Source organism: Cervus elaphus, chromosome 21 (assembly GCF_910594005.1).
Source record: "Cervus elaphus chromosome 21, mCerEla1.1, whole genome shotgun sequence".
Taxonomy (NCBI): domain Eukaryota; kingdom Metazoa; phylum Chordata; class Mammalia; order Artiodactyla; family Cervidae; genus Cervus; species Cervus elaphus.
The window spans coordinates 49,646,286-49,668,403 of NC_057835.1; the positions used below are offsets into that span (position 1 = coordinate 49,646,286).

General features: G+C 39.6%; 1 protein-coding gene across 1 annotated transcript in view; it reads right to left on the reverse strand.

Annotated features, from left to right (window-relative positions):
- SLC30A8 (solute carrier family 30 member 8) overlaps positions 1–6,184 on the reverse strand; it is a 37,397-nt gene extending 31,213 nt beyond the window's left edge. The window contains exon 1 of the mRNA XM_043880372.1: positions 6,032–6,184. Within this exon, the coding sequence (XP_043736307.1) occupies positions 6,032–6,102 (71 nt within the window). The 5' untranslated portion in view covers positions 6,103–6,184. The remainder of the gene's footprint in view (positions 1–6,031) is intronic.
- Positions 6,185–22,118: the final 15,934 nt, after the last annotated feature.

The following is a 22,118-nucleotide window of genomic DNA, read 5'->3' on the forward strand; positions in this document are numbered from 1 at the left end:
GAGAAGGAAATGGTAGCCCACTCCAGTATTCTTGCCTGGATGACTCCATGGAAAGAGGAGCCTGGCAGGCTGCAGTGCATGGGGTTGCAAAGATTCAGACATAACTTGGAGACTCACACTTTCACTTTCTTTGACTATACAGACCTTTGTTGGCAAAGTGGTGTCTCTGCTTTTTAATATGATGTCTAGATTCCTCATAGCTTTTCTTCCAAAGAGCAAGCACCTTCTAATTTCATGGCTGCAGTCACCACCCACAGTGATTTTGGAGCCCAAGAAAATAAAATCTGTCACTGTTTCCACCTTTTCTCCTTCTATTTTCCATGCAGTGATGAGACTGGATGCCTTGATCCTAGTTTTTTGAATGTTGAGTTTCAAGCCAACTTTTTCACTCTCTTCTTTCACCTTCATTAAGAGGCTCTTTCGTTCCTCTTCACTTTCTGCCATTAGAGTGGTAATAGCTGCATATCTTGAGGTTGTGGATATTTCCCCCAGAAGTGTTGATTTCATCCAGCCTGACATTTCATATGATGTACTCTGCATACAAGTTAAATAAGCAGGATGACAACATACAGCCTTGACGTACCCCTTTCCCAATTTTGAACCAGTCAGTTGTTCCATGTCTAGTTCTCACTATTGCTTCTTGACCCACATAGAAGTTTCTCAGGACACAAATAAAGTAGTCTGGTATTCCCATCTCTTTAAGAATTTTTCAGGGTTTTTGTGATTCACTTTTTTCTTAGAGACAATATTAATGATAATGTTTTTCATTGCAAGTACAGAAAACAAAGCTCATGCTAAGTAGATCAATACATGGGAATTATTGGTTTTGCAGCTGAAAACATCTAGAGGCATCAGGCCTGATTTATCAAAGCTCCAGAGCCATTGCTCTGCAGTTCTCTACTACTCTTTTACCACAGGCTAATTTTTATCATCAAGTGGAATAGTTGCCCAAGGTAATCAGGACTGTGTAGTTGTATTTTCTTATACAAGGAGAAAGAGTGCTCCTTCTCCCAACTGCTAAACAGGAGTCCTGAGTTGCATGCTGATTTGGCCAGCCTTTAAGGCCAGAGGATTATGGGTGGGCTAACTGGCTTAGACCTTGTTACAGCCAGAAGACTGGCTAAACCCAACCCCACTGACTCTTAGAGCTGAGAGTAGGGTAAACTCTACCCAGATCACATGACTGCCAACTCAGTGCGGTGGGCTAGGGATTCCACCAAAGATAGTTTTGGGAGCTAATTTTTAGCTGTATATATTATTAACATTTTCTCAATTTATTAAATACTCTACATCATTAGTTCAATATAGACTACATTATATTTAGTATAGCTATATCACAATATTTCCTAAAATTGAATAATTGACTCTTCCAATTATTTGCTTGTATAAACTCTGCTGTGATTCATATCCTTAAATTTCATCTTTACTCAATATATTATTATTTCCTCAAAATGTAATCCTGAAAGGAGAATTACTGAGTTAAAAAATATCTGCATTTTTAAGGAATTTCATGGATGTTGACAAATTGGCTTCAGAATGTTTTTGCTGGTGATGTTAATAGCACTCAGGATTTTGAAGAGTTCTAAATAATCTAATTGGAATAAGAACCATTTGGCAAAAGACACGTATAGTTCTTACATCTATAGATTTTCACCTTTGTAATGTGATACACACCAATAATTAGCAACCATATAGCATAGTAATGTTAGTCACAAATGGCCATTGACTCAGAGGAGCCAGAGCTGATAGAAGAGCGTGCTGGAGATTTCCTTTTCCTTTGTGCTGAGAAGGCAGTGTGAGAGGGACAGGTCACCGAATGTTCTGGCATCGTTCTTGTGACCACTGGTGTACTTCATTTTCTGTTTTTCATAACCTTGTAGGCAGAGAAAACCAGGTGGTGAGTGAACTTACCTTGGAGCATTTTTGAAGGCAGAGTGTGCAGGACTCCTACCAGGGGCACAGCCTGTGTGCAATGCCACAAGAGGAAAAGTGCACAAAACATGGCCAGGTTTTACTTTTAATCCTGCTACCTTGTCCTAGACAAGGACAAGAGCTGAGATTGTTTCTTGAAGCACTAAGCCAGAAATCCAAAAGTGGTACTGAAATTGGATGCAGTGTGTTCATACATGTATATGTATGTATTTTATGGGGAGAGGCAGGAGCCCACCATCTTCACTGAACTCCCCAAAGTGTCTACAATTCCAAAAGAAGTTAAAAACAGAAGTTAAAATATATTCCTCATCACCTCATAAGACCAAAGAGATCTAACTGTCTCTACATGTAGGACAGGCCCTCAATCTGAAAGTGATGCAAATTCTAAGAATTTTAAAACATAGGTTCTAGAAAGCAAATGCTAAAATATATAAAAAACTGAAATGTGAATCTGTCAAAGAGTAAATCACCAGAATTCCCACCCATTCAAATATGACTGAGGCTTTGAAAAGCAGGAGCAATAGGGTGGAGCAAAGAAATTTACTGTAGTATCAAAGAGGGAAAAAAAAGGCGGGCAGGAGGGAGGTAGAAACAGAGAAGAAAAATAACGAAATATTAGAAAATTTGACATCAGTAGCCTAGAACTTTGAGTTCATCCCTTTAAAAAGGAATTAAAGAGTGGAGCTTTATTTTGTGACCTTGGAGAATCTTTTTTTTTTAATTTTGTGTCTTATTTTCATTTGGTTTTAGAGATTAAACGTTTTTGTTTCTATACCTTTGAAGTGGAACTGGTAATATCGGGCTGGCCAAATAGATTGTTCAACATTTTTGGCCAACTAGGTAATTTTTTAACCTCTTATTTATATGTTGACTACATAAAATCACTTTGTTTTTGTACTTTAACATTACTTTTCCCCAGAACCTCAAATCACTAGTCCTGTTGGGAGAGGAAATACAAGCTTAGGTCCCACCATGGCATTTCCACCACTTCATGTATTCATCCATCCAACAAATGTATCGCATGTCTACCATACATCTGCCCCATCAAAGGTGCTAATGATACCATGTCCTTGATACAAAGTTCTTGATCTAAGAAGCTTTATGTCCTAGCAGAGGCGGAACATGGCAAACCAGCCAACAGTAACAGAGGCTGTGTGGTATCATGGGCAGTACCTGGGAGAGGAAAGGTTAAAAAGAGTGGTATATGGGAAAGCTGAGAGACCATAGATGTAAATGTATTTTAATTAAGCACTTCAAGCTATTGAGAGTAACTGGTTTTCAAAGTTTAGTTTTAATAAGTAATCTAGTCACTCAAAACAATTTTCCACCCATCTCACTGAAACCGTATATATATGTATATTTAGATCTAAATAGCCTGCTTCCCTGGTGGCTCAGTTAGTAAAGAATCTGCCTGCAATGCAGGAGACTCCAGTTGGATTCCTGGGATGGGAAGATCCCCTGGAGGAAGGATAGGCTACCTGCTCCAGGATTCTTGGGCTTTCCTGGTGGCTCAGACAGTAAAGAATCCACCTGCAATGCGGGAGACCTGGGTTTGACCCCTGGGTTGGGAAGATCCCCTGGAGAAGGGAATGGCTACCCTCTCCAGTATTCTTGCCTAGAGAATCCCCATGGGCAGGGGAGCCTGGTGGGCTATGGTCCATGGGGTCACAAAGAGTCAGACAGGACTGAGCAACTAATCTGATATCCAAACAGAGCTTCCCTGGTGGTTCAGATGATTAAAAAAATCTGCCTACAATTCGGGAGACCCGGGTTCGATCCAATCCCTGGGTTGGGAAGTTCCCCTGGAGAAGGGAAGGGCACCCACCCCAGTATACTTGTCTGGAGAATCCCATGGACAGGGAAGACTGGCAGGCTACAATCCATGGGGTTGCTAAAAGTCAGACTGGACTGAGCAACTAACACACACTCAAACAACCATCACCACAATCTAGTTTAGAACATTTTCATCACCCCGAAAAGAAATTCCATACCCAGTAAATCCCCATTCTCCTCACGCACAGTACTACCTGAAGAAACCACTAGTCTACTTTCTGTCTGTATAAAATTGCCTGTTTTCTATGAAGAGAACCGTACATGATGTAGTTTTTGTGACCAGCTCCTCTCATTTAGCATGCTGTTTTCAAGGTTTATTCAGTTATAGCAAATCTCAGTACGTCAGGACTTTATTGCTTTGTATTTAGTGTGTCTGCAGGAGAGCGGGAGGGGAGGGGAACAGAATTCACAAACGGGAGGTGTGAGTCCACATCCCAGCTCTGCTATAATCAAACAGACATCGGCCTTAAGAATGGTGTTTATTCTCTTTGCAATTCCCTTTCCTATGTGGCAAAATGAGGGATTAGGATAAATGATATATGTAGGTTCAAGTGTTTTTGGGTTTCTTTGTTGTTATTGTTGGCAGCACCCATGTGGCTTGTGGGATCTTAGTTCCCCCACCAGGCTCTACCCTTGGGAGAATCAGGCCATCAGAACAGAGAGTTACGTGTCTTTCCCTTAGAGGACTGATACTACTTCAGCTAAATGTTTCCTTGGCAGTGAAAACAAGGAGTCCTATAGATTCTATTGTTTTTATTTGAAAAGAAAATAAAAATGAGCTTGACAGTTTTTATCATCACTGTATCCTGAAAACTGTACCCATATATGAGGTGAATGAGACCCTATAACCATAAACAGTTGTTTTATCTGCATCACAGACAGCTAAATGGTCTATTTTAATGAGAAGGGAAATACTATTAATTCAATGATGTAGAGATGCTCTACTAATAGTGTCCATAGTGTTAACAATTTGTTGTTTAAAATTTCTGCCGACCTAACATGAGGCTTTATTGTTTATGATCTCAATAAATTCCATCCAGTATTATTTTCCAAGAAAAATAATTCTTACAATATAATGTGCTAGATTCTTTGTTGTATATTTTTTAAGCAGAGTTATAAATATCCTAAGGAAAAGTCCCTTTGCAGTTGCTCAAATATTTGATGCTATCAAACACAACACCACTACTCTTTGGAATATTAATTTGGCTTCATGAAATGCATAAAAACATTAAACATACTATTATGGGTATGTATTCTCTTAAATTCCACTCCTAACATAAATTTTTTTCAGGTTCTTATTCGTATATCTATATATTCTGAGTACGTTTCTCTTGGATTGAATTCCCCAAACGCACCAAAATCTCATTCTTATTTTCCTCTATCTTTACCAGGAAATACCTCAATTACGAAAACTTTTGTAACCCTACCTCCTATGTAGGGTTTCCCTAACTTCACTCTAACTCCTTTTTCTTTTTCAATTCTCAGTCTATCACTGCTGAAAAGCTTTCTCTGGCTCCCAAAGTCCAGCAAAGACCTAGCTTCCCTTGAGATATTCTTACTGAACGCTCCTAGAATAAACACATGCCATTTTGTAATTGCCTATTTCTCAAACACATTCTACATTAGACTCAAACTTTCAAGAAGACAGAGATCTGTGACTAGGAATGTTTTGCTTTCATTATATATCCAGATGTGTTCAACCAATAATTGCTAAATAAGAGGGAAATGAATGAATACATTGCACATGGCACTGTGGAAGATAATAAAAAGAACTAGAGCCAGGTAGACCATTAAACTCAGCTATATTTATTCTAGGTGTGAATATTTAATAGTGATATTATATAATTAAGGAAACAGCAATTAAGATCAGTGTAACCACAATTTGCCACATAGTTGAAAAAAACGTTAATTCTTCCTAAATATAATTTACTAAAGTTTACCATCTTAAAAGTGGGAATAATTGAGGGAAAGAAAGGTAAAAAACATTAGATTGTATATATCAATTTTTTAGAAAATCTACAGATAAAAATATACTAATAAGATGTATCCTTCATGCACTCAGGATATGTAAGGAATCAAATCAACTAAACAGAGTATGACCTTTTCAGAATATAAATTATACAAGTCAATCAACAGTTGATAAAATTTTGCCAAATGCCCCTGGGTTGCAAAAGCAGAACTCTCCAATTCTGAAGCAGTAGGATCTAGGGACTTTGTGAATATTCAAGACACAGAAAATTGTGAAGCAGAGTCAGTTGTCTGTTACCTGTCTAGTGTGAAGGCGTACATCTTGGTGGCTTTGTCATTCACAAGGTAAGTTCTTTCCAGAAACTCCATGGTGGCCAGGATGAAAGCTCTGGCTGTTGTTGTTGTTGTTGTGTCAGCGGCTGCTGCTCTTTAACTCACTGTCCAGTTCTGGAAGCAAAGCAGCATTGCAATTAGTCTCACACTTTCCAGAGAAAAAATGAAAAGACTTCCGGGATTACAGTAACAAGCCTCCCACATCAATGTTCTTGATAGACCTGCTAAAATTACACTCTGTTTGAAATATCACCTGGCCTCATTCTCTCACCCACAGAAACTTGTTTCCTGCAGGTAGAAACATATGGAGTGTGTGTGAGTGTGTGTGTGTGTGTGTGTGTGTACTTCCCATACCTGATTCTGTTGTGCTTTCTGGGAGGTAGAGGAGCTCAAGGGTCAACTATTAATTGCTGATGTAGCGGGTTGGTCTTCAGAGCACACCTGAGTGAGCTGCAAACAGTGACCTTCTGTATGCTACTATTTCCCCCCCTCTCTTTTCATTATCTTTTTCTTCACTGGGGAGTGGGGAGGTCTTTCTCTGAACCCAAAAACATTTCTCCTGGGATTTAGTTCTAAAATGCCCTCTAAGCAGCTGTCAGGATTTACTTCTCTTCTCTTCTAGGACCATTTGGGGATTTCACTATTGAAGCAAGGACACGGGTCGTTAGTCACTGGAGTCTGTAATCTGAAACAGTTCCTGGTGTGGCAGCTTTGAAACCCTTTTGACAGGCAGGAGGAGGGCAGTCTCAGCTTCTAAATAAATAACAGCCCTCAGTCACACAAGAACTAGAATGATCTGTGCTGTCCCTGGCCAGGGGGTCCTTGGCTGAGGATAAAAGACAGGCCCAAGCCGATCCTACCAGGCAAACCTATCACATCTTAGAAACCCATCACCATCTTAGAAATGGAGTCTTCTCACTTGATCTCGAGAGAACTTCAACCCCCAAATTCCTGTGAATTGACCTTTTATTTCATGACAAAGAACTTTCAAAATAAGAGAAAGGACCATGGCCCAAGGACAACAGCCTGGTCACACAGCAGACCTTTACGTGTGAACCAAAGACCACCCAAGAACTATGGAGATGCACATAGGGGCAGACAAGGGCAGAGTGGAGAAGAGGGCCTAGACCCTCCACCTCTGAGTCCTGAACTCCTTCTCCCTCTGTGGAGACGAATTCCCTAGTGAGAAAACTCAGAGTGGTGTAGTCCTGGAGTAGCCCAGTGGCCCAGAACCCTGGGGATTTACCCATGTGACTGAGCAGAGATCTCCCGCCATTAAATCAATATTATCTCCTGGAAGGAGAGTGGAATTCAATGAGGGGAGAAGTCACCTTTCACTGAGTGGCTGAGGTCTCCTATGACATCTGCCATGAAGCTGTACCTCTTGTCTCTTTTAAGATTTCGAACACTCTCCTCTCTAACATGAATTCTAAGGTCTCTTCATGCAGACCTCTGCCTGCCTGATCATTAACTTTGCTCTGACAGATGGAAACCAGAGAAATGGCTCTGGGAGGCCATTTTTCTTCACAGGAGAAATTCTGGGTCTTGTGTTAAAGTATTTCCTTCTCTTACATCCTTATTATTAACTTTGCAAAATAATAGGTTATTCTGTGGAGGCAAAAGTAAGAAACGAGGAAAGAATGACTGATTGATCGTGTGACCCATTGCCATACTTTACAACTTGAATCATTTGTGACTAGTTTCTAGCACATAATAAAATAAAGAGAATTCAAGTGAATGAGTATCAAAAAAGTGAAGCAACTACATAAAACCAGGCTGAAATCCCTTAAAGATAAGTGCCAAGAAGAGGAGATAAATATTATTCAAATGCAGGAGATAGAGTATTTAGCTATAACTTTCAACAGAGAAAAAAGTAATCTGGAAGTTTGAGGTTTCTCATGATGAGTTTGGTGGCTGGCACGCACACAGATGCACAGATATATTTGTACCTGTTTGTGATTCCATGGGCCTTCCCTGGTAGCTCAGACAGTAAAGAATCTGCCTGCAGTGCAGGAGACCTGAGTTCATGATTCCATGAGTATGGAGAGATATACATACACGGTTATGAATGTGAATTGCCCGTGAGAAGAGAATAGCGTGGGGATATGTGAGAAGGGCAGAGTAGAGCTGATATAGACAGGGTAAGGTGGAAGTGGGAAAAGAGGAAACAGGGATCCAAGCAAAAACAGGTGAGAAAAAAATGTATTCTATGATCACTCATGAGTTGAAGTATATAAAATTGCCATTTTTGTAGAACCAGCAGTTTCATGTGATTTTACTTAAATATATATGCGTGTGTGTGTGTGTGTGTGTGTGTTAGTCACTCAGTCGTGTCTGACTCTTTGCAACCCCATGGATCGTAGCCTGCCGGGCTTCTCTGCCTATGGAATTCTCAGCAAGATCACTGGAGTAGGTTGCCATTTCCTTCTCCAGGTGGTCTTCCCCACCCAGGGATCAAGTGTGGGTCTCCCGCATTGCAGGCAGACTCTTTACCGTCTGAGCCACCAGGGAACCCTGCACACATGTATCCATACTTCTAAAATGCATGTGTATGCATGTGTGACACATTTAAAAATAAAAAGTGTGCATATACTTTAAAAGTACTGGGAAATTAGGTACTATTTTCATCAAAGCTTTGTGAATTCCCAAGTACTACCCTTGACGATAATTACTTGACTGTAAATCAAAGCTTCTGGTATAAGTAGCATAACAGCAGGGAATTACAACAAATAAAATTTTTACATTAAAGAAAAGTAAGTTTTGCTGCCATAAATTTAGATGTAAAGTTATGATCAAGAATTGCATGCATGTTATGTAAAATATTCACCTATTGATTATCTTATCTTATAAACCCCTTTTAAACTGCACCATAATTCCCCTTCCCCCAATATGTTGTCAATATATTGTTTATGAAAAATGTCCCACCCTCCCCAACTAACCTTTGGCCCACTTAGGCCTACACTGACCACTAGGGGTTAATGGCCCAAATCAGATGCCACTCCACATAAGTTACAAAATATGTATTTAGAAAGCAACACAGATCAAAAAAGAAAACCCCCTATCTTGTTGACAGTTGGTTTTGGTGGGCATTTTGCTGCTTATCCCAGTTTCCTAGGCAACCAGCTTTCAAACCATCCTGAATTACAGGTTGTCCTCTCCGCCCACTCTCCATCACAAGCTTGTAGCAACTGAAGGGGCAAAATGCAATTTATATCAGTTAACTCTGGGAATAAATATTCTATCAGCCACAAGAACATAACTGACTCAACCAAAGATCTGGTTCTGCTCCCCAATGCTAGCTGTTGTCAACAAAAATTTCTTAATAGGATTTTACATGTGGTAGCTAACACATCTGGAAAAATAATTTACATGTGTGTCTTACACATGGTTTGCTATTTTACTTGCAGAAAGGATGTGTGTACGCGAAAGCACTGTAATCATCCCTACACGCTAAAGTACTGAGTTCTCACAATCTGCATTCCCCAAATTTAAATTCTTATTTCAGGAACATTTCATGTTTTCATTGTTTGCATATAACTGTTCTTTACAAAGACATATGAAAATGTGCTTGTTTTTAAATACAAATGTGGATTCGTGTTCTGTTTGTATCCTTGTTGTTTGTGTGTAGAGGCAGTGGAATAGAGTAGTTTTGTTTGTTTTTTAATTTCTCTTGTCCCCTTGTCCAGACAGTGCCCTACCCCACAGAAACAATAGCTTTGATTTCTGTCACCATTGATTAGTTCCACCTGTTTTTGAACTTCATAAAAATGGAATCATATGGTCTTGACAGTGTGCAATATTTTGTATATGGTTTCCTTCTCTCAACATAATGTTTTGGGGATTCATGCATCAGATTGGTTTAATGTATGGACTTTCAAATGTATGCGTGCTAAGTCGGTTCAGTCGTGTCTGACTCTTTGCGACCCCATGGACTGTAGCCCTCCAGGCCCCTCTGTCTATTCAAAAGTACAGACAGACTTAGTTTCGGTTTCTGGTTTGACCCTTTTCTTCTTTCCTTGAACAAGTTTTCTGACCTCTGTGGTTTTCAATTTCTCATCTGTAAAATGAGGACATTATTTAGAATCTATCTTACAGAGTTCTTATGAAGAGTAAAAGAGATACTGTGTATAACAGTACTCCATGTAGTATCTGCCATGTAACCAATTTTATCTAGATGTGAGCTGCTATGTAATTGGCCATGTCTAATCATAATACCTTGGCTGTCCAGTAGAAATTGACCCCAGTCTTAGTAGAGGCCAAGAATAACTCAAGGAATGGAAGTAGAGGTTTCTGGGGAAAAGACCTGGGAACTTGAACCTGCCATTAGCTGGATGACTCTGAGTAGATGCCTCAAATTCTCAAGCATGAACTTTCTCAAATAAGAGGTTTGTGCCTGGCCTACCCTTCCCATGTGGTAGTAGAGTGCCATTCAGAATGTGTCCTCAATAAAGAGGACACAATAGGAGAGAAAATGCAGACTCCATCAATATAATCACCTACTAAAGATTCTGGACTTATGCATTCCCACACAGACTATGAAGGTATTATTTCTAAGTTGGGTAGCATTTTCTTAGCAAGGTGGTTTTATGGTTATTACTACAGTGTGAGTTTTTCAAAAGTTCCATCCAAGAGCTTGTAAACACACTGGAAATTTAATTGGATTGTATTTTAAAGAACATTATGAAAATTTCATTTTACTCTAAAGCGAACATGTATAAAAAGCATCTGCCAATATTTCATACTTTACTTGAAAATGTACCGAAAGCCATCTGAGTTTTATTTTTTTTCTTGATGAATTGGGACTATATAATTCCTTGGGCAGGGGAGGGGGTCGGGCATTTTTATTTTTAAAGAGATGAGCTGTAGCAATGTTCCACTGCAAATGCAACTTGTATTTGTTGAGGAAAAAAAGGCTTGATAAAATATTGATACTAAAACAATAAAAGAAATATTTTATTAAGTGTAATAGATGCAAATAAATGATACAAAAATAAACAAGCAGTGTTTTAGTGGGGAGAAATATTGAGGCTAGGTGGTTTAATGTTTACGAAGTGTATATTTTATTGATTAGTCTACATGTCTCATGCTTCCTTTTCCAAGTCTTCTGCAACTTATACTAGTTAACCCTTAAACACATCTCCCAAGTCACATATGATTGTGTCTTGCAAACTCTGGGGTGGTTTTCTACTGGCTTCATATTCTCATCACAGTGCATGTCTCTCTTCTTTATTTTATTTGTATTGGCAAGCAAGAGAAGGCCCCAAGGACCTAAGCCGTGATTTTAAGGTGTTGGAATAAGAAAGGCAAACAAAAGCATGCTTCCTAATATTCCAGCTCCTTGATCTATAAATGCACAGATCATCACTGAAAACCAAAGCACTGAATTCCTGAATCTTAAAAAAAGAGAGGGAGAAGAAAGAGAGCCCTCTTTGATTATCCAGAATGTCTCCATTTAATTTTCATGAGTACAGTTTACTTTCCGTTAGTGAAGTCTTGAGGGGCTGATAATTTGTCCTAGGAGAAGGATTTTCACAGCAAGTCCCCAGATTAATGCCAAGAGAGCAAAAGCATAGCTCATCTTCTCCTCCAAATCGTGAAGCCTGGATTTATTTCACTCAAGGCTGACAAGCCTGCCTCTCAGGAGATAGTCCAGGAGACAAAACAAAAGCCTCCTCAAAGCTTTCCCCTGAAAGACTGAGCCATCGCTTTTTACGTCAAACTCAAAGTGCATCAGGGGACAGCAGCTGGGTTTTCTGCTTGGAAGCGCAACTACAGGACATCTCAGCTAACTCATCTCTTCTTTTCATATTAGTGAATTTGCATGCAGTGAATCCACATTTTTAAATGTTTCTAATCCAATTGTAGCAAAGCTCACCACCATCGCCAGGGTAGGAGTCCTTTCACTTTGCATCCAGTACAGCAAGTGAGGCATCCTATTACCTTTTGCACCCCAAGACTCACTATTCATTCACCCAGATATTGTCAGTGAGAAACGATGGGAATTTGCATTTCCTTCACAGTCAGCTAACTCTGAAAAAGAAGAAAAAATATATAATTATAACAAGCTAACAAATAGCACATCATTGAAAAATATTGTCTTTGGCAGCAGATTTTTATGTGCCTAAGATAATATTCTCCTTTAGCCTTCAGAATCTAAAACTAAGATTTTTCTCTGAGTTTGCACCAAAATTGTGATAATTCGTCATTCACTGAATAAGCATTTCATTTTAAACTTTATAAACATTCAGATTAAACTGCTACAGAAATGATACCCAAGGCAAAGACAATGGCAATTAATGTTCTTCTATAGTTTAAGCTTTATGTATGCAACAAAAATCAATATGGCAAAACAGTCTGAAGAATTTTTGATAGAAGTTGGTTAGAATGGAATTTGTCATAACCTGCATTTCCTAGTCACAAGTTAGTTTCCAAGCGAGCTGGTAAATAGTAAACTCAGATGCCCCTTGGCCATTTTCTACTGAAGGAAACAGAAGGAGAAATGTCTTCTATGATTAATGTAATGTCCCAATGAGTACTAACTCTCCATCACTGCTTAGAATCGTCATTGTTATGGATGCTGCTGTCAGCAAATGGGGAATAGTTCTTTTTTAATTTATTTTTTATTGAGGTGACATTGGTTTAAGCATTATATAAGTTTCATGTGTACAATACTGTATTTTTTAATATTATTTCGTTAATACTAATTCTAGCTGTGCTGGGTCTTTGTTGTTGCATGAGCATTTCTCTAGTTGCGGTGAGCAGGGGCCACTCTCTAGTGGTGGTGCATGAGTTTCTCATTGTGGTGGCTTCTCTTGTTGCAGAGCATGAGCTGTCGGGCGCCAGGGCTTCAGTAGCTGCAGCACATGGACTCAGTAGTTGCGGCTCCCTGCCTCTAGAGCACTGGCTCTGCTGGTGTGGGGCAGGGACTCAGTTGCTCCACAGCATGTGGGATCTTCCTGGACAAGGGATCAAACCTGTGTCCCCTACATTAGCAAGGAGATTCTTTACCACTGAGCCATCAAGGAAACCCCTAATATTATATTTTTATTTCTGCATATCCTATAGCATGCTTATCGTCCCATATTTAGCTTTCATTCTGCACTATATAGTTGATTCCACTCTACCCATTCTGTCCTTCCCTGACCCCATTTTCTTTCTAGTAACCAAAACTCTGTTCTCTGTATTGATATGCTTGTTTTTGTTTGGTTTGCCTGGTGTGCTACAGTCCACGGGGTCACAAAAGAGTCAGATACAACTCAGCGACTAAACAACAATATGAAATAGTCATTTCTCCTTTTTAATAAAGACCAGGCCCCCCCAACTAAAGTGAGGTGTACTGGTTAGTTCTCATATTTGAACACAGTGGAGTCATTGTCTGCCTAAATATACTCTTTCCTATATCGGCTGATCAGATTACAGGCCTCGGGCATCCCACTGTAACTCACTTGGTCATTTCCTACTAATTCAAACTGTTTGCTTTGAAGATGCAATTTAATTTCTACCTATTGGCTTAGACAGTAAGATATACTCACCTGCATTACCCTCTTCTGAGAAGATATTGCCCTTCAGGGCTAGCTTATTTGACACCTGCATCCAGCCCTGCCACCCAGTTTTAACTGATTTCACTGCTACACTGACCATATTGTTGTGCTGAATGCACCCAGTTTGTAAATTTGGCTGCGGCAAGTTCTCATCCTATCCTTTTTGCAAATTTTCTATGTGTCAGTGAATACATTTGCTCCTTTCTACCCCAATTTCCTAGCCAGAAAATGTTGAATGATAGTACTAAGCCACTTCAGAAGACTCTTCTGAGTAAAAATAATCCCCTTCTTCCTTCAGAGATAACAAAACACTTCCAAAGTTTTTAATATTGTTAAATACATTAAATATTGAGAAGTCATTTATGGATAAAAGCAATAAAACATACCAGAAGTTAATAACCACCTATATAAAAATTTTAACATATTTTAACTTTAATATATATACACAGCAAAACATCTTTAAAATTCATGAAGATTGATAATGGATGGTAAATCCTCCTACCTAACATCCTAGGCTAAGAAGGAGGGAATAAACCAAGTTTAAGAATATTCTGAATATCTTCATGGAATTTTTTGTGCATTTATGGGCACACATACACAAACTTTTTTTGCAGTCCAAATTAATGTGTATTTGAGGAATGACATAAGCTTGTCAGCAGTTGATTATTTACATGTCATTTCTTAATTATTAATAAACTTTCTTTTCTTTAATGTCTCAGATGGTAAAGAATCTGCCTGCAATGCAGACCTGGGTTCAATCCTTGGTTCAGGAAGATCCCCTAGAGAAGGAAATGGCTACCCACTCCAGTATTCTTGACTGGAGAATTCCAAGGACAGAGGAGCCTGGCAGGCTACAGTCCTCAGGGTCACAAAGAGTCGGACATGACTGAGCGACTAACACTTTCACTTCACTTTTTTTTTCTTTTCTACAACAGTTTTAGGTTCACAGAGAAATTGAGTGGAAGGTGCAGATTTCTCGTATACCCCTGCCCCACACATGAGAAGCCTCCCCCATTCTCAACATCCCTCCCAGAGTGGTACATCTGTTTTACACCTGAAGTGTTTCCATTAGGGCTTACTCTTGGTGTTGTGCATTCTATGGATTTGTAGAGATGTATAATGGGATGTGTCCACTATTATAGTAACATATACAGTTTTACTGACCTAAAAATTCTTTCACACACACCTTTTTATTTTTAAATTTTTAAAATTAATATTTGTATGTATGTATTTATTTACTTATTTTTGGCTGCACTGGGTCTTCATTGCCTCACCTGGACTTCCTCTAGTTGCAGTGAGTGGGGGCTACTCTCTCGGTGTGGTGCCCGGCTTCTCATAGCAGTGGCTTCTGCTGTTGTGGAACAAGGGCTCTAGGGCTCACGGGCTTCAGTAGTTGCAATTCAGGGGCTTAGTTTTCCTGCTGCATGTGTGATCTTCCTGGGCTAGGGATCAAACCCATGTCCCCTGCATCGGCAGGTGGATTCTTATCTACTGGACTGCCAGGGAAGTCCTACACACACTTTCTAAACCAAATTCACCCAATTTTTATGAGATTGCTATCTGGTGAATCCTAAGGTTACATCAATAATAAAGCTATTGTCTTTCCTTTTGCTCTTGCTGGGAGACTCCCAGGCCTGTCCTGTCCCTACTGGACCAAGACAATCTGATGGTTGTGGCTGCTGTCCCACAACCTCCACGAGCCAGCAGGTCCAGTTCCGCGTCCCACCTCATGTCTTGTTTACAAGCAAAGTGAACAGGCTAAAGTTCACAGCAGTTGCTCTTCATTAGGAGAAGAGTAAAAGAAGACAGCCAGAAGCCCCCCAGAGACAACTCAGTTCTTTGTTCAGTCCAACAGTTGACATTCATCTCATCCTCCTCTTCCTCCCAAGCCTTGATGAAACTTCTGCTGCTAATGGCTAAGCCCCAAGCTCATCCTAAGCTCTAGTGAATTGGACAGACATGGTTCCTGCTTTCTAAGAATTTATAATCTAGGGGAGAACTGCCTTTGAAAAGCAATCCAAAGTCTTCCCTGGCAGTCCAGTGGTTGAGACTTCCCTTTCCAATGCAGGGGATGTGTGTTTGATCCCTGATTGGGGAACTAAGATCCCAATGCCTATCAGCCAAAAAAACAAAACACAAAACCAAAGCAATATTGTAGCAAATTCAATAAAGACTTTTAAAACAGTGCACATCAGAAAAGTTTTTTTAAAAAAGCAATCCATTTGGTCCAGTACTCAGTGACATACCATAGTCATTACAAACCAGCAAACAGATCCCAGGACATATTTATACTTAAAAATATATATATATATATATATATATATGTATGTATATATATATCATGGGCTTCCCAGATGGTGCTAGTGGTAAAGAGCCTACCTGCCAATGCAGGAGATGTAAGAGATACGGGTTAGATCCCTGGGCAGGAAGATTCCCTGGAGAAGGGGATGGCGACCCAGTCCAATATTCTTGCCTGGAGAATCCTATAGGCAAAGGAGCCTGGCAGGCTACAGTCCATGGGTTTCAAAAAGTCAGACACAACAGAGAGACTTTACTATATATATACATATATATCATTAGACTTTACTAACTAACTAACTATATATATATATAACTTTATATATATATAAAATACTCCTCCACAAAACCTGAACAGAGTGAATATTAAAGTGAATATCACCATCCCCAGTCATTTTGTACACCAACATTAAAAATTAGCAACTCTTATCTTAGCCTCTTGGATTATCAGATCTGGCTCTGTCAGTCAAAAATAATACCACACATCATGCATTATCTTACAGTTGCTCACAGCTCTGAAAAGAAAATCTCTCTCTAGAGCCTGAAGTGATAGACACTGATGCTTATAACATTGTTCTGAAAGAGTTAGACAATTTAAAATGAAACATTTATTTTTTGTCATATGAATCCAAATATTTTCCTGTCTTTCAGGGAAATGTCACAAGAAGGTGAATCTTGTCTGGCTTCCTCTAATTGTGGAAGTAATGACAGTGCACAAGATACAGTATCTCTTCCAACACCCTGAGGGCAAAATTATCCTGTCACTCTACATTGCAGATCTCTTTTATGGAGAATTTCAGTTATTACTCTTCATCACAGTGTTTACAAACACTCAGCAACTTATTATTCAGTAGATGAGAGGAAATGGGAAGGCTACCAAAAAAAAGTAACTAAGACATTAAATAATGTGAAAAAACTAATTAGATGTGTGACTTGCCCATTATTTTCCCCTAAGAACTCCCACATGAGGCTCGTTTCTCTTAGATCTCAAAAATAAATGTGGTACATACAGTAAATAGGCTTGAGAGTTATCTAAACTGAACACCTGAAGATGTAATGGTGGTCTTAATTTAATCAACAAAACTAGAGGACACATTCAGTGACCTGTCTTCTAGGAAAGAGCATGGTATAGAATTGATTATGGATAATTTCCATTGAACTAGTTATCTGGATCTTTAAATGGGCACTCATAAGAATAAGCTTCCATTGCCTGGAATTGGCCCTCCTAGACAGCTCCCCAACCCTGCCTGCTCTTCTGGAACACTCCTCCTTCTGGCCATGCACGTGGATGCTGCCTTCTCATCCTGAGGGTCTCAGCTCAGTCAGCCCCTCTCCAGAGAGCCCTTCTCAGACCTCCCGTGAAAAGCAGTGGGGTCTCAGCCACATCTAACCTCCCTGCTTCACAGTGCACTCTTCATTCCTTTCAGAGCTCTTCTCACTGTCCGGGTTACCCTCTTTGTTTTCTATTTCAGTTCCCATCTACTGCTACAGGAAATGTACGCTCTTGGGGAATCAGGGACTTTGCTGTTTCACACTGTTGTATCCCCTATTCTTGGTACACGGTACCTGGTATATTGTGGGAGAGTGGGTAAATAATAAGATTTTTTAGAAATCAATGAGTGAAAAAATAAATGATTGCATGAATGGCTGGATGGATGAATGAAAGATACTAGTAAGAATTACATTCAGAGTACTGTAATTACTTGTGATTCAGAGTAAACCTTTTTTTTTTTTAAGTGTTGAAAGTAATATGTTAGTCGCTCATTCGTGTTCGACTCTTTGTGACCCCATGGAGTGTAGCCCATCAGGTTCCTCTGTCCATGGAATTCTCCAGGCAAGAATACTGCAGTGGGTAGCCATTCCCTTCTCCAAGGGATCTTCCTGATCCAGGGATCAAAGCTGAGTCTTCATTGCAGGCAGATTCTTTGCCAGGGATCTCTTTATTCATGTGATGATGAAGTTAAAATTAATTTACATGATACCATTTCTGGGAACTCTGCTTGCCTGCTATTTTTTTTTAACTTTTTATTTTATATTGGAGTAGAGCTGATTAACCGGAGAAGGCAATGGCAAGCCACTCCAGTACTCTTGCCTGGAGAATCCCATGGACAGAGGAGCCTGGTAGGCTGCAGTCCATGGGGTTATGAGTTGGACATGACTGAACGACTTCACTTTCACTTTTCACTTTCACGCATTGGAGAAGGAAATGGCAGCCCACTCCAGTGTTCTTGCCTGGAGAATCCCAGGGACTGGGGAGCCTAGTGGGCTGCCGTCTATGGGGTCGTTTAGCAGCAGCAGCAGAGCTAATTAACAGTATTGTGATAGTTTCAGGTGAACTGCAAAGGGACTCAGCCGTACATAAACGTGTATCCATCCTCCCCCAAACTCCCCTCCCATCCAGGCTGCCACATAACATTGAGCAGAGTTCTCTGTGCTATACGGTAGGACTTTGTTGGTTATCTATTTTAAATATAGAGTGTGTACATGTCGATCCCAGAGTAAACCTTTTTAACTCATGTAGACTTGTGTATCTCTCTACTCACTAGCCAGGCTATGATAACCCTTATGAACTTGTTTTCTTATCTATAAAATGGGGACAATAAACTTTTTCTCATAGGACTGTTATAAAGATTAAATTCAATTATTTATCATAAACAAATTTCACATATAAAGCTAATAGTAATTGCTCAGTAAACAAAGGATATCCATATTAATTCTTCATATGTAAAATCAGCCTTTATGCCTTATCAAATAGGAAAAAAACATCGCAAAGTACTTTCAAATCTAGTTGTCAAGTTTCAACTAGGATGGAAAAAAGCTACAATACAATGGACTTTTCTGCCTTAAAAAAAAATAATTGGAGCTGGCAAGGGTTCAGTTCAGTTCAGCCACTCATTCGTGTTGAACTCTTTGCAACCCATGGACTGCAGCATGCCAGGCTTCCCTGTCCATCACCAACTCTCGGAGCTGGCTCAAACTCATGTCCATTGAGTCAGTGATGCCATCCAACCATCTCATCCTCTCCCCCTTCTCCTCCTGCCTTCAATCTTTCCCAGCATCAGGGTTTTTTTCTAATGAGTCAGTTCTTCATCAGGTGACCAAAGTATTGGAGTTTCAGCTTCAGCATCAGTCCTTCCAATGATATTCAGGACTGATTTCCTTTAGGATTGACTGGTTTGATCTCTTTGCAGTCCAAAGGACTCTCAAGAGCCTTCTCCAACACCACAGTTAAAAATCATCAATTCTTGTATTAAAACCTGAAATTGCACTGCTAGCTGGTAAATTTTAGATGTATCTATACTTTCTTTGGATAAGATGGAGACAGAAGGATGGAAGAGAAGATCATGAAGAACATACAGAATATACTTTATACCAGTGCTATTTAAATTCTAAGTACATTTGGACAGTATATACACATCTTAAAAATATATGTGGAAAGAGCTAATTTTATAATAAGACATGAGGAACTCTGCATTATTTCTCATTGGTGCAAAACTAATTGGCTTTTCCCATTCATTGCACAAATACTTGCTTTTCCATTTTATTATCCTTATAATTGCAGCTGAAATTAAAGGAGGGCATGGCTATCTGCCAAAATCTGATGCAGGGCACTTTGCATTTCCAAGTGTCCTAGCCAAGCTGTTTTCCCAAGTTTTGGGAGCCATTGGTGATAGAAGTTGTTACTCCGTAAAGCCACCCCATTGATGGCACCCAATTTCCAGGTGCATACCCAGTTACACCAGCATTTGGTGAATTTTTTTGAACTGAAAAGAAACTCCTAAAATATACCTGTTATCTAAGACTCCAGAAGTAATGATGAAAAAATGGTGGCATAAACTCCTGGTTGCTCCACTGGACCACATTAGAATCATGAAAATCTGGGGTAGTGTCTCTTCTTGTGAAGTGGAGAAGAATAATGAAAAGTTTAAGAGGATGGAAAAAGTAAAACAGAAAGAACTATAACCCGTGAAACCAAGTTACATTTCTAGATTTGGGGACTAGATCCAAGAATCTCAATAAATGCAACAAAAAGCTTTCTTAAATACCCACATTTTTTATCCTGATAAAATCCTGAGTTTATGTGGTTATAACCAACCAGGAATGTCCTGGCTCCTTGAAAGATTTGGCTTTAACCCCAAATTCCATAGCCAATGGAAATCTATAATCTTCCCTTTATTTTGGCAACTTTTTGTGGAACAGAAAGGACATGAGGAAGAATGGGAGAATGTCTGCCTTCAGGTTCTGCTTCTGTGTTAAACCAGAAAAGAAACTCCCCTTCATTTTTTCACAGAAGAAATCTGTGCATACAGTGCATAGATGAAGGTGGCAGACTTATTGAAAACTGAAGATAAAGATGAAGGAAGTTAAATTGCAGCCATGTGAAAAATCTAAACTGGAACCGTAGTCATCTTGTTCTCATGACTTCAGTTATCTTACTAAAGGGTTTAAGGTTTTCCATGAACTTTTACTCATCTCATCTGTCTCTGCATCTTGCTGACATCTATCTCTTTATTCTTTTTCTTTTCTCTTCTTCCTCATGGAATCATACCAAATTCTTAAATTTATCACACTTGGAGTAATCCAGGGATTATTTTCTGTTGCCTGGTTAGTCAGCTCTCAGCCCTCACGCTGAGATGCTTATCGAGGTATTTTCCCAAATGAGAAGAATTTTCTTACTGAATGTAATTCTGATGCTAGAATTTTAGTATTACAATATTTCCCCTCTCATTTCATTAAATAGTGCTATATATGTGGTGATGTTTACTGTCATTTCCTGATATTTGATTCTCTCTTTCTGGACACATGGGTAGACTTCTCTGCCCCCTTGAGACTGGATGATAATTCAGTGTAATGGGCTGAGGTTGAAAGTCACATGAATTACTTTCTGTTTGAGATATTGAAAGGCCAGTGTGAGGTCCCCCAGTACTGTTTGCCCTGCTGTGACATCCATAAAAACCTGTGTATAACTTGAATCTGCCTCAGCCTGGTGTCTGAAAGATGACAGGAATCAGCAGAGCTTTCCTAGTGACCTGCACTAGATTTGTAAAACAAGGAGAAACCAATCTTTGCTGCTGTGAGCATCTGAGATCCACGGCTTGTTTGTTTCTGCAGCGTTACCTGGCCTCTTCTAACTTATACAGTTAAGTCCCCCACATACAACGAGTTCTGCATGTTTGTAAGTCCAACTAACTCAATCAGCTAAACAGTACTGTACTATAATAGGTTTATAATACTTTTCACCCAGTTCAGTTCAGTTCAGTCTCTCAGTCCTGTCCAACTCTTCACAACTCCATGGACTGCAGCACACCAGGCCTCCCTGTTCATCACCAACTCCTAGAACTTACTCAAACTCATGTCCATTGAGTCAGTGATGCCATCCAACCAGCTCATCCTCTGTTGTGCCCTTCTCCTCCCACCGTCAATCTTTCCCAGCATCAGGGTCTTTTCCAATGAGTCAGCTCTTCACATCAAGTGGCCAAAGTATTGGAGTTTCAGCTTTAGCATCAGTCCTTCCAATGAATATTCAGGGCTGATTTCCTTTATGATGGACTGGTTGGATCTCCTTGTAGTCCAAGGGACTCTCAAGAGTCTTCTCCAACACCACAGTTCAAAAGCATCAATTCTTTAGCACTCAGCTTTCTTTATAGTCCAACTCTCACAGCCATACATGACTACTGGAAAAACCATAGCTTTGACTATACGGACCTTTGTTGGCAAAGTAATGTCTCTGCTTTTTAATATGCTGTCTAGGTTGGTCATAGCTTTTCTTCCAAGGAGTGTCTTTTAATTTCATGACTGCAGTCACCATCTGCAGTGATTTTGAAACCCCCAAAAATAAACTCTCTCACTGTTTCCATTGTTTCCCAACCTATTTGCCATGAAGTGATGAGACCAGATGCCATGATCTTAGTTTTCTGAATGTTGAGCCAACTTTTTTCACTCTCCTCTTTCACTTTCATCAAGAGGCTCTTTAGTTTTTCTTCACTATCTGCCATAAGTGTGGTGTCATCTGCATATCTGAGATTATTGATATTTCTCCTGGCAATCTTGATTCCAGCTTGTGCTTCATCCAGCCCAGCATTTCACATGATGCACTCTGCATATAAGTAAATAAGCAGGGTGACAATATACAACCTTGACATACTGTTTTCCCGATTTGGAACCAGTGTGTTGTTTTATGTCCAGTTCTAACTGTTGCTTCTTGACCGGCAT